This window comes from Chiloscyllium plagiosum, chromosome 18 (assembly GCF_004010195.1).
Source record: "Chiloscyllium plagiosum isolate BGI_BamShark_2017 chromosome 18, ASM401019v2, whole genome shotgun sequence".
Classification (NCBI taxonomy): domain Eukaryota; kingdom Metazoa; phylum Chordata; class Chondrichthyes; order Orectolobiformes; family Hemiscylliidae; genus Chiloscyllium; species Chiloscyllium plagiosum.
In genome coordinates, this window is record NC_057727.1 from 10753754 (window position 1) to 10771100 (window position 17347).

The window sequence follows — 17347 nt, forward strand, 5'->3', positions numbered from 1 at the left end:
TGTCCTTTCCCCTCTTATTGGAAATACATCCTCCACACTTTCCATTCATACCAATCTCTAAGGCATTCAGTTGTTAACCGGAAGGGTGGTGGCTTGGGGCCACCCAGGGAATATGACCTACCTACTTTAACAGTGGCACAGTGGCCCAGTGGTTAGCACTGGTGTTTCAGTGTCAGGAACCTGGGTTCAATTCCAACCTTTGGTGACTGACTGTGTGGAGTTTGCATGTTCTCCCCGTGGCTGTGTGGGATTTTGGTCAGGTGCTCCAGTTCCCTCCTACAGTCCAAAAATGTGCAGGTTAGATGGATTGGCCAAGATAAATTGTGCAGGGAAGATTATTAACCATAGGAAATCCAGGATTACAGGGAAAGGGTAGGATGCTTCTTGGAGGGTTGATCCAGACCCTATGGGCTGAATAGTCTCTTCCTGCACTGTAAGGAATGCATGATTCTGCATACATTTCAGAGAAGAACCATACATACTGTAGAAAATTGTAGACATGAGCCTTTATCATTTTACTCGCTCATGGGATAAGAGTGAAACCAATGTGAGTATCCACACTCTCCCCTGGCTGAAAGCAATTAAAATAGTGACTGGGATCAACAGCACCAATAGTAGGGTCCAAATTAGACTGGTGCTGGAAAAGAACAGCAGGTCAGGCAGCATCCAAGGAGCAGGAAAATCTATATTTCAGGCAAAAGCCCTTCGTCACCAATAGTAGTATGGCTTAGTATTTCACTACAGGGTAACATCTGCAGAGCAACCGATGGAAGTTAACTTTTAGAATATTCCAAGAAAAAGCAGGTCATCAAAATGATTTATTCTCTTATTTAAAAGCAACATCTAAATTTTTATAAGTAGCTCCCTGTAACCTATTGGAAGCCACTGACCGAATTACTGCCAAATGCAAGTATAATTTGGTGTAATGTCTTCTCCGCATCTGATGATTCAACATTTGCTGTCAATCACACAGCTGTTATATCAACATGGGACCAACCTCCAACTTCCTTAACCTTATTTTCACCAAACTGCTGACCACCCAACCTCCCTCCCTGGTCCTCATGTCAGTTGATATTGTTAACAGTTTTTTTTCCTCTTCAGGTCCTATCCCTCCCAAACTGTGACATCACCTTTTCTTCAAAATAAAACAACTGGTCATCCCACTCTCCTTGCAAATTGCTAGCCCAGCTCCAACATCTTGCAAATTTGCAACCACCATTCCTAGAACACCCTCTCTGAATCCCTCCGATAAGCATTGTGCCCTTGTCTCGTACTGAAATAACTCTCTCCAAAGTCTGTGAATGTGGCCAAGGTCTGAGGCATCACCCTTCACAACCTATCTGTTAAGCTGTAGTGTGTTTGACCACATCTCTCTATCATTGTCTGGCTAAGGTGAGAGTTAACTCACCCAAATCCATTCATATCGACCCAATCATCACCTGAATGGTTTTTCCTTTGCTCACTAATAAACACCAATTTCCAAGTCAAGCAATATCACAATTTAAAAATTCTTATCCTGATTTTACTGATAGCACTAAGATACATGTGTGCATCCAATTTTGGATTCTTGATCATCCCCAATTTTAATTCATCTACCACTGGTGGTCATGCCTTCAGGTGCCTCAGCCCTAAGCTCTGAACTTCACTCCCGAAATCTCTGCCTCTCTTCTCCTTTCAGAAATTCTTCAACTCTGCCTCTTCAACCAAATTTTGTACCATCTGCCTTATTAGTGGCTTATATAACAAGGAGTCAAATTTCACATTGAGCATGGCTTTGAAGCACAATAGTACATTTTATTATAAATGTTATATAGATGTAAGCTGTTGTTGCAGTGGCATGTTTTTTGTCCAGTCACAGGAAGATATTTCACTGTCACCGATACCACTCCAGAGTTTACCTCTTCTGTATCATCTTCAGGAAGCTCTGATTCTTCATCACCCCCACTCTCTTGTTGGGATGTCTGGGACAGGATCTCCTCTCCCTGTGTGAAACAACAGACAAATAAGCAAAATGCTAAAGTATTCACTATGTTCCAGCATACCAGAAACTAAAGTGGACCAACCATATACAAACTGGGTACAAGTGCGAGACAAAGGCTAAGAATTCAGTGGTGACCAAATCACCTTCTGATGTCTCAAAGCCTGTCTACCATCTATAAGGCAAAAGTCAGGAGTGTAATGGAATGCTCTCCACTTGCCTAGTGCAACTAGAACAAAACTCAAGAAGCTTGATACCATCCAGGATGAAACAGGCTGCTTGATTAGCACCATATCTACCACCATAAATATTCACTTCTGTCATCATTGACACAGGATGGCTGTAGTGTCTACCACCCACGAGCTGCACTGCCAGCAACTTACTAAGGTCCCATTGACAGCAGCTTCCAGACATGGAATCTCTTCTACTTAGAAGGATAAGGGTAGCAGACATATGGGAACACCACAATTTGCAAGTTCCCCATCAAGTAACACCCCAACCTAACTTTGAACTATATTGTTGCTTTTTCATTTGACAGTGGTTGAAGATCCCAGTATACCCTCCAGTACAGCAGGGGGTGTACGTGCATCCCATGGACTGCAAAGGTTCAAAAAAGGTGTCCCAACCAGAGATGAGCAATAAATGGTGGCCTAGCCAACAATGCCCACATCCTGTTAAAAAATTAAAAAAAAACACTTTACACTGAAGTATTGCTCGACATAAAGATGCACACAAGTTCTATCAGACAGTCAGAGATAACTTTCAATCTGTAACAAGTCACTAGAACATGGACAAAAGCATCACAGAGTAACATCAGTTACTCTGAATTCCATTTCTGAAGCACTTTATGAATTCACATTATGATTTCACCTTCACATACCACCATCCCCACGTCATCTAACATCAGGCAGTCACTATATGCTTTATCTTGCTTTAATAAAGTGTTAACTTCACAATATTGATAAATAACAATGACTACCAAAATGGAGTTAATTTAATGTGCAACTTAACTGTGCACAACACAGTTGACAAATTTGGGTTGGGACGTGGGGTTTAGCAGATTAGCAGGGAATGACAGGTGTTCATTATATATATATATATTACTATCAAGATTGCAAAGAAAATGAGATAGAGAGAAATTAGTCATTAGGAAATACCATCCAAATTATGTGTGGTGTTGCAATGTTGAGTGAGGGATACATGTTGGCCAGGAACTGAGGGCACTTTCCCATTCCTTTTCAAAGATGTTGTGGCATCTTTTATAATCACCTCAATGGGCAGATCAGGCCTTTGGTCTTAACTATGCCACTTCCAATAATGCAGCACTCCCTCAGTATCGCAGTGGAATAACAGACTTGAACTTGCTGCTTAATTCTGTATCATGGGACTTGAACCCAAGCCAGAAACAGCCAGTTGCCAACTGATCTGCAACTGACATGAGGATGCTGGATTTCAATACAATAAGAAAGGATGACAGAATGTGTAGGAGGTAATAGTTATGGCTTAGGGAAGAACTAGCCGCCCAAACCTCAAACTTTTCAGAGCTATAAAAAATGGTAATAAAGAGCAACAGAGTTAAACTCTTAGGCATATAGCAATTCAAAATACAGAAATCTACATTTCTACTGACCTGCAGGTCTCTGTTTTTGAGGTTTCCCAGCCAGAATGCCTCTTGGCACTTGTTGATAGTCAACATTGCTTTTACGCGATACACAAATAATTCCAACAACTTCTTCAGTGGTGGTACATGATTGGTTAGATTTGTATCCTGACTGAGCTGCAAATCAAGTCAGAAGGGTGGGATAAAAGATACTTAGTTAACAGTAAAGCCTAGAAGTCCATGTACTTCCGAGTGCTAGTACAGAGAGAAGGTTCAAAATGCACTAACAAGATCTGGATGTAGGTTTGCTCGCTGAGCTGGAAGATTCGTTTTCAGAAATGTCATCCCTATACTAGGTAACAACTTCAGTGAGCCTCCAGATGAAGCACTGGTGGTGTAGCCCGCTTTCTATTTATATGTTAGCATTTTCTTGGGTTTCCTGAACCTTCAGCTCAGCGAACAAACCTACATCCAGAACCTCAACCTGAGCTACAAATCTTCTCAAAACTCGCTAATGCTAACAAGATATAACTAAGTAATATTTCTCATTAATATAAAAGAGTAAATAGTCTATAACCTGCCAATGCATATCTTACTCCATCTTTTGGGGGAATCTCTATTACAAGATACACTTCTGTTTTTGAGTACGAACTGTATAATAGCATAGCTCTTCTTATCCATTATTTTGAGATGGATTCCATCCCAAACAGACAGCCAGTTAAATTACAGATTCCAAACAGATTGGATTTTCTGAAAAACATTACTTTATTATCAAGAGATCATGATTTAAAAACAGCTCTCACATTAAGATAAAACAATGTGGAAAATCCACAGCTAATGTGACCACAACTCACTCACTGTAATATTGAGATTTCTTGGCACTGCTGCCATCTGAAATGGGGATATGCAATGTTTAGTCTGCTAGAACATATACATTTTATTTTATACAGGAATAAAAATGTTTTTTGCTTGTTATTATGCAATGCCAACTATGTTAATACTAACGATGTGTATTACCCTATGTTTAAAATATTCCTAAAGCAGAGACAAAGGGCAGTTCTACCACTATCAAGATATCCTTTTCCATAACTTTCTTATTTTTATCAGTAAATGAGCTCTCAGATCCTCTTACTTTGTAGTAATGAGGAAACCAATCTGATCAAGGTTGCATAAAGATTTGTAGCTCGGGTGCTGGTTGTCGTAGTTGTGGGTAGGTTCGCCAAGTTGGGAAGTTGATTTGCAGACATTTTGTCCCCTATCGCTCCTGTGAACCAAACTACTAGACCTGTGCTTGACGACACACTTCACATTCAACAACCAAATATATGAACAGATCAATGGAACATTTATGGGCTCAACCATCTCTGGGGTCATAGCAGAAGCAGTGATGCAAAGACTGGAACAAACAGCCCTCCCATAAATCCAACCCAAACTCTGGATCAGATATGTGGACGACAATTTTGTTATTATTAAGAGAACAGAAATCGAGAAAACACACTGGATTATGAATACCATACTCACAGGGATCAGATTTACAAGAGAGGAGGAAACGAACAAGCAACTCCCATTCCTGGATGTGATGGTAGAAAGAACAAAGAGTGGTGAATGCACCATAAAAGTGTACAGAAAAGCCACAAATGTGAAACAAATCTTGAACTACAACAGCAACCATCCGAACACACACAAAAGAAGCTGCATTAGGACCCTGTTCAAAAAGTGCAATACTCCCAACCTGCAAAGAGAAGAAGAATACCTCTATAGAGTCTTCACCAAGAATGGATATCCCCGCAACTTCATCTGCAGATGCCTAACAGACAAACTATGCGATGAGGACATGCCACGACCTAACTCACTACCCATGCTACCTTCTTTAAATAAAAATCTCGGAACTGACAGCCAGACTTCTCTGACCACTCAGATTCACAATAGCCCGTAAAGTGACAGCCATGCTCAGACAACAACTCATTTGAATGAAAGACCCTATACTCATCATATGCAAGACACACATAATTTACAAGACTTCATGCAAAGACTGCACAAAACACTAAATAGGACAAACAGACAGACAACTAGCAATCCGCATCCATGAACACAAACTATCCTCTAAATGTCAAGACCAGCTGTCCTTAGTAGCCACACGCAGATGACAAGGACCACAAATTCGATTGGGACAACACAACAATCATAGGACAAGCTAAACAGAGGACAGTCAGAGAATTTCTAGGAGCATGGCACTCATCCACAGACTCCATCAACAAACATAGAGAACCTCGATCCGATATACCAGCCACTACAGCAAACAACTGGAACTGGCAACCGGAAGTAGTAGGAATGGAACCAAACAGATTCCGGAACACACAGTCCAGCAGCGCTTCACAGGCTCCAAAGCACTGAGGATGTCACCTAGACAGGGGATGAAATGTCTGCAAATCAACTTCCCACAACTACAAAACTAATCTGAGTTACAAGAATTGTAAACTTAACAGTAATTACATCATAATCATTGGATATCCATACATTAGAAAAGCTTGTTGATATGAACTCTCTTCAAACTCCAACAATTGTGTGTTAGTCATACCTTGGTATGTCCACACATATGGTGTAATTGACGAGTACTCAGCTGTAGGGTCTTCAGCAAACTCTGAACATCCTCCTTTAAGAAAAAATAGAATAGTCTCAGTCGACAAACTGAGAAGCAGTTATAATGTAAATTAAGCAAGAGCACACAATGTGAACTTGTAACATCATTCCCTTCCCTCCAACTACAGTAAAGCTCTTGTATCAAATCAAAATACACAGCAAAAGTTATTGTGGTCTAAAAGTAAGGAGGGTTTTTAACAGCAGCACAATGAAACAAACATAGTCACTTCAGCTGACTTTGTACACACAGCTGAAATCTTGTTCAGAGTCAGGAGCCCAGACTTTTACAAATTGCTATTTCCACTAATCTGAATGGAAGAGTGTGTCCCGTATAGTCTTCTTTCCATTCCGGAGTGGGCAAGTTTTCAACCAAGTCTGGTACATGTTCCATGGAAAAAAATTCAGGGGCAGCTGAGTGCAGAGGAGCTGCATGAAAAGATGCTCCCCACCAGGGAAATGAACAGGTCTCCAGCCTTCAACCTGCCCAATATATGCCCCATCCATGTCAACCCGGACAACCTCATGCGCCATATCCATGTCTAAGAGCCCCTCAGATCCTTCATGTCAACTAAGCATTTTCACCTCCCTTCTAAGGCACTTCATAGACCCTTATCACCTTGGTGTCAACTCGTGCTAACCCATGTTTCCACATTTTGCCATTTTCCCTGGATGCCAACTTACCTTGTATGCACAAAGACAAACCTTGGGACACATGCTGCGGTGAAAAAAATGAAGTGCTAAATCTATATTGATGAATGCACTATTCCATCTGAAAATAGTTATGGTGCAGAAGGCAGCCATTCGGCTAATCATGTCTGCACTAGCTCTTCAAAAAGAGAATCATTACTAAGTACCAGTTTCCTGTTTCGGCCCAATACCTTTGCTTATGCTGGAAATGTCGACTCCCCTGCTCCTCAGATGCTGCCTGACTGGCTGTGCTTTTCCAGGAGCACACTCTTCGACTCTGATCTCCAGCACCTGCAGTCCTCACTTTCTCCCAATACCCTTGCATACTATTTCTCTCCGAATAATCATCCAATGCCCTCTTGAATGCTTTGATTGAACCTGTCTCCACCATATTTCCAAGCAATGCATTCCCATAGCCTCACTACTCTGTGTGGAAGAAAAACGTTTCTCACATCACCCTTACTTCTTTTGCAAATCACTTTAAATGTATACCCTTGTTCCTTTAATGGATGGGAACAGCTTTTCCCTATCTCTGTATCCCACCCACTCAATATTTTGAAAACCGCTATCAAATGTCCATTCAGCTTCCTTGTCTGCAAGGAGAACAGTTCCAACTTCTTCAATCTATCCTCACAACTGAAGTTTCTGTTTGAAGGCAATTGCACTTTAAAATGTTCAGCTTGCTTTGCAAACTACTGACATATAATTTTCTCACATTCCATCCTCAACAAAAGTACTGGATGCCTGTTTTAGGTGCAAGACCTCTGGAATTAGTGCTCCAGAGACATTTTAGCTCGGTTGGAGACCCTCTCTGTCAATACAAAAATTCAGGCCATAGTTCTCCATTTCAGATGGGTTGTATAAAAGAGGCATTTCAGACAGAGTAAGAATATCTGCACAATGTCGCTCCAAGCAGACTTTTACAGAGTAACTCCAGCTCTGAAGGATCACTGGACTAAAACATTAACTGTGCTTTCTCTCCGCAGATGCTGTTACACCTAATGAATTTCTCCAGCAATTTCTGTTTTGGTTTCAGATTTCCAGCATCTGCAGTGCTTTGTTTGAAACTAGATACTGAGTAGCATCAGCCAACAGCTGGGAGTACATTTATTGCCGCGCCTTTAGCTGAGGGAATGGTAGACGATAATGGAGGCTGAATAATAATAAAGTAGAAAGGTGTGACTAAACTATACATTTTCTAAAGTCAATTTTGAATGTAATTTGGAGATAATTATCAATATCTAAAGGAGCACAGAATTTCTATTTTGTCTGATTTTCAGCATGTATGCATCAAAAGCTGCATACACAAAGTCCAGGTTCAATCAGCAGCATTTCAATAATTTCACTCTGAAAATGTAACTATAAACCTTGCTTTAATCGTAGAACTCTCACATGAAAGCCAAAATTATTCTGGGTTAACATTTCACTCCAGAAATCTGTGTCCACAATGGGGCCTGAAATGTCTATAGTTCTGAAGACACATTGCATAGTTTGAGGTTCCATCTTTCAGACAATGGATCAAACAGAGGTCATACTTGCTTTCTTAGTCCCGAGGGCATGTTCATGGTTTTGAGGTATAATAGGTATTAAATGCCTTCTTGGGTGGACATGAAAAGTCCTCTCATACTATTTTGAGAAGGAAAATGGGTGTTGTTTGGGCTAATATTTATCCTTTAATCAATATCACCAAAGCAGGTTATTTGGTCAATATGTTTGTTGTTTGCAGGAGCATGCTTTGCGAAATGTCGTTGTCATGCTTCCAATAGTATAACAATAACTACATTTCAAAAATACTTAATTGGCTATAAAGCACTTTGAGATGTCCTGAGATCACATGAGACTGTGCATAATTTCCTTGTTCCTACCTCATTTTTCTTTTAAACTCCTTCAGCAACTAACTGATCAGTTGTAGGTTTGCATTAATTTCCATTTCTGCTCATGGTCACTTCTGACCCATTTCAAAACTACATATTATTAGATTATCATTAAACCATCTGAACTAATTGGCTAGAGGGTCGCTATGTTCTCAATTTCATCTTATTTTCTATTAAACTTGCACTTTTTTACTGGAAATTCATACCCTGTGTTTCTTGAAGGTGTAGTCGAGAAGAGGCATGCCTTGTTTAAGAAACGACTCAATGAAAAGGCGCCCATGCTGCATCACAAAAATATAACCATGCATTAAAATACTGTAGCAAAACCATCTTTGTACAACTAACTGCTATTAAAACAAAACCAATAGCTTAACTGATGTTATTTATGGCAATTTGCATTCCAGTATACTATGCTATAGGTAGTAATTAGAAAAACATCACAATTTCATAATTCCCACAAGCAAAGTCTTGGTCACACACAATGAGGATTAGGCAACAATTACAGGCTAGGCATTATTCCCCTTTAGGTTAAGGGAGGCGGGTGATGTCATAGAAAAATTGAACAGAGTCATTACATTCCACTTCCTTATGCCTTTTTAAAAAAGGTTAACACTAGTACTGAGACATTACAGAACACTGTTTCAGAAAGCCTAATTTGCCTGATGGTAAGATTAAGGTATGTCACTTTTAGTGTTTATTATAAAGTTACAGAATTCATCCTCTGGAAGAAGAGGTTCAAGTGGGAATTTTTCACCTATCAGGTTGGGCCTTGCAAAGTAACAATTCATTGAAAATGTGAAGCTTCATGCATAACAGGGATGGAGAGAGAAGAAACAATAAAGGCATTATTATTGGTAATTTAAATTGATAACGATAAATAATGATTTCTTAAGTGTTTCATTAAATAAAGAGAAATATTTTAGCCATTTTTAATATCTTATTTTCAGCAAAATTACTGGCAGCATTGTGAGCTTTAGGAAGAGATTAAAATCACAGACACCAAATTATAGTTCTGTGAACTGAAGAATATCCCCCTCCTGTGAATTTTATTGATTACTAAAACAGCCACAGACATTTCAACATCACAGACACAAAGCTTGTAATCTGGTATCACAACAATACATTACAAGCAATCCATGGTTTGCAAACGAGTTCTGTTCTGGAGTCCATTCACAAGTCGATTTGTACACAAGTCAGATCACTATACAGGACAATAGAAAGCAGCTGTTCGAAATACGGGAAATGTTTGTATGTCAGGTCTTTAAAATTAAATCTTGTATCGGATTGGATTCGTAAGTCAGACATTCATAAATCAGGGACCCCCCGTGTAGCTGGGAATTTTAAGTAAAGTTTTGCATTTTTCTATGATTTGGAGATGCCAGTGTTGGACTGGGGTGTACAATGTTAAAAATCACACAACACCAGGTTATAGTCCAACAGGTTTAATTGGAAGCACTAGCTTTCGGAGCACTGCTCCATCAGGTGGTTGTGGAGTACACAATAGTAAGACACAGAATTAATAGCAAAAGTTTACAAAAGTGATGCAACTGGAATTATGCATTGAAAAATACCTTGCTTGTTTGTTAAGTCTCTCATCTGTTAGAATGACCATGTTAGTTTCACTTCTTTCCTGTGTAAATCACAAAACTTTTTTTTAGAAGTTACATTCTCAGGTTAACTGTAACAATTGGTGTCAGTCCAGATAATATGTCGAAGGCGTTAGCCCCCTGTGTGCTGTAGTCTATGCCATAACGTTTAGACTGATTTTAATCTAAAAAATGAGTCGTTTCGGGCACATGCCCTTCTTCAGGAGGGGTCTAAGTCTGTGAGAAGGTGCATGTGAGAGTGTGGGGGAGTCTGTGTTTGTATAGGAGTGTCTGTGTGTGTGTATAGTGCAACTGTGGTCAGCTACAATGTGACCTGAACCCAAGGTCCCGGTTGAGGCCCTCCCTATGGGTACCGAACTTAGCTATAAGCCTCTGCTCGGCCACTTTTCGTTGCTGCCTGTCCCGAAGTCAGCCTTGGAGGATGGTCACCCGAAGGTCCGAGGTTGAATGTCCTGGTCTGCTGAAGTGTTCTCCAACTGGGAGGGAACGCTCCTGTGTGTTGATTGTTGTGTGGTGCCCATTCATCTGTTGCTGTAGCTTCTGCTCGGTTTCATCAATGTACCATGCCTCAGGGCATCCTTGCCTGCAGCATATGACAGAGACAACGTTGGCTGAGTCGCATGAGTACCTGCCAAGTACATGGTGGGAGGTGTCCCCATACGTAATGGTGGTATCTATGTCCACACTCTGACACGTCTTGCAGCACCTACCGTGATAGGTTTGTATGGAGTTGTCCTGAAAGCCGGACAGTTTGCAACGAACAATGATCTATTTGAGTCTTGGTAGTTGTTTGAAGGTGAGCAGTGGTGGTGTGGGGAAGGGTTTGGCAAGGTGCTCATCCTCTTTGATAATGTGTTGCAGGCCGCAAAGAACATGGCGTAGTTTTTCAACTCCTGGGAAGTACTGAACAACGAAGGGTACCCTGTTGGTTGCAGCACGTATCTGTCTCCTGAGGAGGTCATTACGGTGTGGCACGTCAGAACTGGCGGTCGTTGAGTTGAGCATCGTACCCCATTCTTACGAAGGCATCCTTGAGTACTACCAGGTACCCGTCACATTCCTCCTCATCTGAACAGATCCGGTGTATGCATAGGGCTTGTCCATAAGGGATGGTTGTTTTAATATGTTTTGGGTGGAAGCTGGAGAAGTGTAGCATTGTGAGATTGTTTCAAGGTGCCAGCAGTGATCCCAACAAGCCCACTAACGAACTGGAACACAGAGATCCGTAGAGAAGCAACCAAAGGAGGAGTCAATCTGGACCCCAACGGAAGGATGCTGCCCTGGGCTTGACATGTATGCTCAAACCGTCAGAAAATATATAAATGCCAGGTTCATTAGCCGTACCCACAAGGTACAGCAAAACATCACCAGTTCACAAAGCAACGCCATCTAAGCACTCAAAACCAATTACAACATTGTCATCAAACAAGCAGATAAAGAAGGAGCCATCGTCATTCAGATTGGAACAGATTACTGCAAGAAAGTGTACTGACAACTGAACATCCAGGAACACAACAGGCAACTACCGGCTGATCCGACCAAAGAGCACACTCGTGAATTAAACACATTGATCAGGACTTTGGATCCAGTCCTTCAGAGTTCCCTAAGCGCCCTCATCCCACGTACTTCTCGCGTAGGCGAATTCTACTGCCTTCCAAAGTTACACAAAGCCAATACATCAGGACATCCCATTGTATCAGGCAATGGGACCCTGTGTGAGAACCTCTCTGGCTATGTCGAAGTCATCTTGAAACCCATTGTACAGGGGATCCCCAGCTTCTGTCACCACACTACGGATTTCTTATAGAAACTCAGCACCCACATACCAATCAAACCGGGAACATTCCTCGTCACAATGGACATTTCAGCATTCTACACGAGCATCCCCCAAAATGACGACATCGCTGCAACAGCCTCAGTACTCAACACCAACAACTGCCAATCTCCAAACACCATCCTACAACTCATCCGCTTTATCCTCGGTCACAACATCTTCACCTTTGACAACCAGTTCTTCATCCAGACACGTGGAACAGTCATGGGGACCAAATTTGCACCCCAATATGCCAACATTTTCATGCACAGGTTCAAACAAGACTTCTTCTATACACAGGATCTCCAACCAACATTGTACACCAGGTACATTGATGACATTTTCTTCCTCTGGACCCATGGCGAGGAGTCACTGATAAAATTAGAGTGATATCAACAAGTATCATCCCACCAAACTCACCATGGACTACTCTCTACTATCTGTTTCATTCTTGGACACATGCATTTCCATCAAGGATGGACACCTCCGCACTACACTCTACGGCAAACCCACAGACAACCTCACAATGCTACACTTCTCCAGCTTCCACCCAAGACATATTAAAACAGCCATCCTCTATGGACAAGCCCTACACGTACACCGGATCTGTTCAGATGAGGAGGAATGTGACGGGCACCTGGAAGTACTCAAAGATGCCCTCATAAGAATGGGGTAGGATGCTCAACTCATCGACTGCCAGTTCTGATGTGCCACAGCAAGGAACCGTAATGACCTCCTAAGGAGACAGACACGTGCTGCAACTGACAGGGTACACTTCATTGTGCAGTACTTCCCAGGAGCTGGAAAGCTACGCCACGTTCTTCACGGCCTGCAACACATTATCAAAGAGGATGAGCACCTTGCCAAACCCTTCCCCACACCACCACTGCTCACCTTTAAACCACCAACAAAACTCAAATAGATCATTGTTCGTTGCAAACTGCCCGGATTTCAGGACAACTCCATACAACCCTGTCACGGTAGGTGCTGCAAAACGTGTCAGAGTGTGGACATAGATATCACGCATTACGCATAGGGACACCTCCCACCACGTACGTGGCAGGTACTCATGCGACTCAGCCAACATTGTCTATCTCATACGCTGCAGGCAAGGATGCCCTGCGACATGGCACATTTGTGAAACCGAGCAGAGGCTACAGCAATGGATGAATGGGCACCACACAACATCAACACAAAGGAGCGTTTCCTCCCAGTTGGAGAACACTTCAGCAGTCCAGGACATTCGACCTTGGACCTTCGGGTGACCATCCTCCAAGGCGGACTTCGGGACAGGCAGCAGCGAAACGTGGCCGAGCAGAGACTGATAGCTAAGTTTGGTACCCATAGGGAGGGCCTCAACCAGGACCTTGGGTTCATGTCACACTATAGGTGACCACCATTGCACGATACACACACACACACACAGGCAGTCCTATACTCAAATATGCACCCTCTGTCACAGACTTAGACCCCTTTAAGAACACACACACATTCTCTGTCACAGACACTCAACCCCCCATCCCAGACACACATACACATGCACACATACACATATACATTTGAGGGGTGAATTTGTACTTGCAGGGTTACATTGTACTTTGCTCAAAGACTGCATGATTTCATGTAACGCTCTGTTAACTCATTTTTTAGATTAGAATCAGTCTAAACACTACGGCACAGACAACAGCACACAGGGGGCTAACACCTTCAACATATTATCTCGGCTGACACCAATTGTTAAAGTTAACCTGAGAATGTAACTTTTAAATAACGTTTTGTCATTTATGTATGAAAGAAATGAAACTAACATGGTCATTCTAACAGATGAGAGACTTATCAAACAATCAAGGTTTTTCAATGCATAATTCCAGTTATATCCCACTGTAAACATTTGCTCTAAATTCTGTGACTTACAATTGTGTACTCCACAACCACCTGATGAAGGAGCAGTGCTCCGAAAGCTAGTGCTTCCAATTAAACCTGTTGGACTATAACCTGGTGTTGTGTGATTTTTAACTTTGCATTTATCTAGTAATTTTCATGATTTGCAAAGTGCTTTAGAGCCAATGAAGAACTTTTGAAATGCAGGTCACTGTTGTAGGAAACTCAAAAGTCAGAATATACTTAGCAAAGTCCCACAAACTGCCACCAGACAAAGACCAGATTAGGTTTTAGTGGTATTGCTTGACAAATATTGTCAACTTGAGCAGAGAGGCCCCCTGCCACTCTAAGTACTATGGGACTGATTTCTCCCACTCAGGAAGGCAGAATAGCTTCCATTTATTATCTTACCCAAGATTGGCAGCTATAACAGTACTGAACTCGACAAGAATATCAGCCAAGATTTTCTGCTTTATTCTCTGTGTCAACTTTAAATCCCCAACCTCTAGACTAAAAAGTAATTCTGCTACATGTAAGCCAAGCTGACACTGTTATTCATTTCAGATGCTAACTCAAGGTTTCACTTGTCTGTTCAAGCAGATGTTAAATAATCAGCGACACTTCAAGAAAGAGTTGGCAGCTTTCCCAGTATTCCTGGTCAATAGTTTTCTTTCAACCATTACTGCACCTTATATACACATATTTGCAGAACATATAGGACAGCACATATTGCTAGGTAGGAACCATTGCTGCTTTTGCTTATGAAACAGACACTGCACTTCAAAGAAGAAAGTCATTGACACAAAGCACTTTGAAATGTTTTCATGATGTAATGAGGTACTGGAAGAATGCAATCCTTCTTTCTAAGCCACCATTGTCAAACTAAAACAAATTTATAAGTTGATTACCTTGAGACACACACCCAAGACAGGTCTGCTGTCAAACACCTGCACAGTAAGAAAGTATTAATAAATGCAAAAATAGATTTCTTCAAAGTATGAACTATGTAAACAACAGATATTAAAGCAAGGGTTCACAATTATAAGCTACATAAACAGACAGCTGTTATATCACCTGCACTGGTGCAGGGTAGAACAGAGTTAACAGGAAAATAGGGGAATTGAAAATCCCAAGACTTTCAGTGTGACACTGGCAAGGAGGAGTTCAACCAGATACTATTCCATGAAGTTGGGGAACACTTCCTCAAAAGTTGGTAAAAGTTTGAAGCTCTCTTCTAAAAGTATCAAATCATGCTATATAAAATGTGAATGTGAATTTTAAATCAGAGATTGATAGATTATTGCGAACCAGAGGTATTCAGAGAATCACAGAAGTGTTACTGTGCAGAAGGAGGTCATTCAGCCAATCATGTCTGCAAAAGCTCATCAAATGAGCATCATTATTTAGTGCAAATCTCCCATACCCTTGCACATTATTTTCAACCAAATAATCATCCAATGCCCTCTTGAATGCCTCAACTGAATCTGTGCCTGCCGCTTCGAGGCAATGTATTCCACACTTCAACTACTCATTGTGAGAAAAAGCTTTTCGTCACCTTGCATTTGCTTCTTTGGCAAATCACTTTAAATGTGTCCTTTAGATCTTGCTTCTTTTACAACTGGAAACAGTTTCTCCCCATTTACTTTATCCAGGTTCCCTCATGATTTTGGAAACGTCTATCAGATTTCCTCAGAACCTTCTTCTCTCCAAGAATGGTTCCAACTTCTTTAATATATCCTCAGAAATGAAATTTCTCATCCCTGGAACCATTCTTGTAAACCATGAAAATTCAATCTGAAATCTCTCCAGCTCACTCACATCCTTCCGATAATGTGGTACCCAGAGCTGTACACAATTAGAGATTATGAGGAAAGGGCAGGTAAAAGGAGTCAAGTGGCAGAACAGGCTAAATGGCCTACTCCTGTTCTTTATTCCTATCATAAAAGAATGGTACAAAAATTGCTTACCCTCACCAAAAAAAAATGCTACTTTGTTACCTTTACAAGATTTACGAGGATATGGAAATCCCGCACAGCTACATTCCATCGCAGCAATTTCTCGATCTGTACCTGAAACCAATTAATTTCTGTTAAAATAGTAATGGCTTAAAAATGTAATAAAAGAGTTTGATTTCTTTTCCCCCCACTTTTATATAGTTGGGTGTCACAATGTGAGCAGCTTCTTTCATCTCCCCTAATCACAAACTCTTTCTGGTGTGTGGTCTTCACAATGGTTTTATATTAATAAAGGCAAAATATTGCAGATGCTAGAGAAGCTCAGTAGGTCTAGCACCACCTGTGGATAGAGAAACAGACTCTTCTCACAATTCTGTTTGTTTCTCCACAAATGCTGCCAGCAACACTCTCTTTAATTTTTTTTTAACATGGGCTTTTAAGGTCCATATACAGCAGTGACCTTTGGAACCAGAACATAGAACATTACACGCAGTACAAGCCCTTCAGCCCATGATGTTGCGCTGACCTGTGGAACCAAGCTGAAGTCTATCTAACCTACACTATTCCATCCTCGTCCAAATGCCTATCCAATGACCATTTAAATGCACCTGAAGTTGGAGAGTCTACTACTGTTGCTGGCAGTGCGTTCCATGCCCCTACTATTCTCTGAGTAAATAAACTACCTCTGACATCTATCCTATATCTATCACCCCTTAATTTAAAGCTATGTCACCTCGTGCTCGCCATCGCCACCCGAGGAAAAAGGCTCTCACTGTCCAACCGATCTAACCCTCTGATTATCCTATATGTCTCAATTAAGTAATCTCTCAACCTTCTTCTCTTTAACAAAAACAGCCTCAAGTCCCTCAGCCTTTCCTCATAAGACCTTCCCTCCAGACCAGGCAACATCCCAGTAAATCTCCTCAGAACCCTTTCCAAAGCTTCCACATCCTTCCTATAATGTGGTGACCAGAACTATACGCAATACTCCAAATATGGCCGCACCAGAATTTTGTACAGCTGCAGCATGATCTCATGGTTCTGAAACTCAATCCCTCTACCAATAGAAGCGAACATGCCATATGTCTTCTTAACAACCCTATCAACCTGGGTGGCAACTTTCAAGATCTATGTACCTGGACACTGAGATCTTTCTGCTTATCGACATTGCCAAGAATCTTACCATTAGCCCAGTACTCTGCATTCCTGTTACTCCTTCCAAAGTGAATCATCTCAGACTTTTCTGCATTAAACTCCATTTGCCACTTTTCAGCCCAGCTCTGCAGCTGGGCTGCTTCTCTGTAATCTACAA

At 41.4% G+C, this 17347-nt stretch overlaps 1 protein-coding gene across 1 annotated transcript in view; it reads right to left on the minus strand.

Annotated features, from left to right (window-relative positions):
• fancd2 (FA complementation group D2) overlaps window positions 1-17347 on the minus strand; it is a 98835-nt gene that overhangs the window by 3869 nt on the left and 77619 nt on the right. The window contains exons 37-42 of the mRNA XM_043707668.1: window positions 16078-16149; window positions 14989-15027; window positions 8986-9060; window positions 6157-6231; window positions 3609-3755; window positions 1899-1982 (exon numbers count right to left, since the gene is read on the minus strand). Coding sequence (XP_043563603.1) covers window positions 1899-1982; window positions 3609-3755; window positions 6157-6231; window positions 8986-9060; window positions 14989-15027; window positions 16078-16149 — 492 coding nt within the window. The remainder of the gene's footprint in view (window positions 1-1898; window positions 1983-3608; window positions 3756-6156; window positions 6232-8985; window positions 9061-14988; window positions 15028-16077; window positions 16150-17347) is intronic.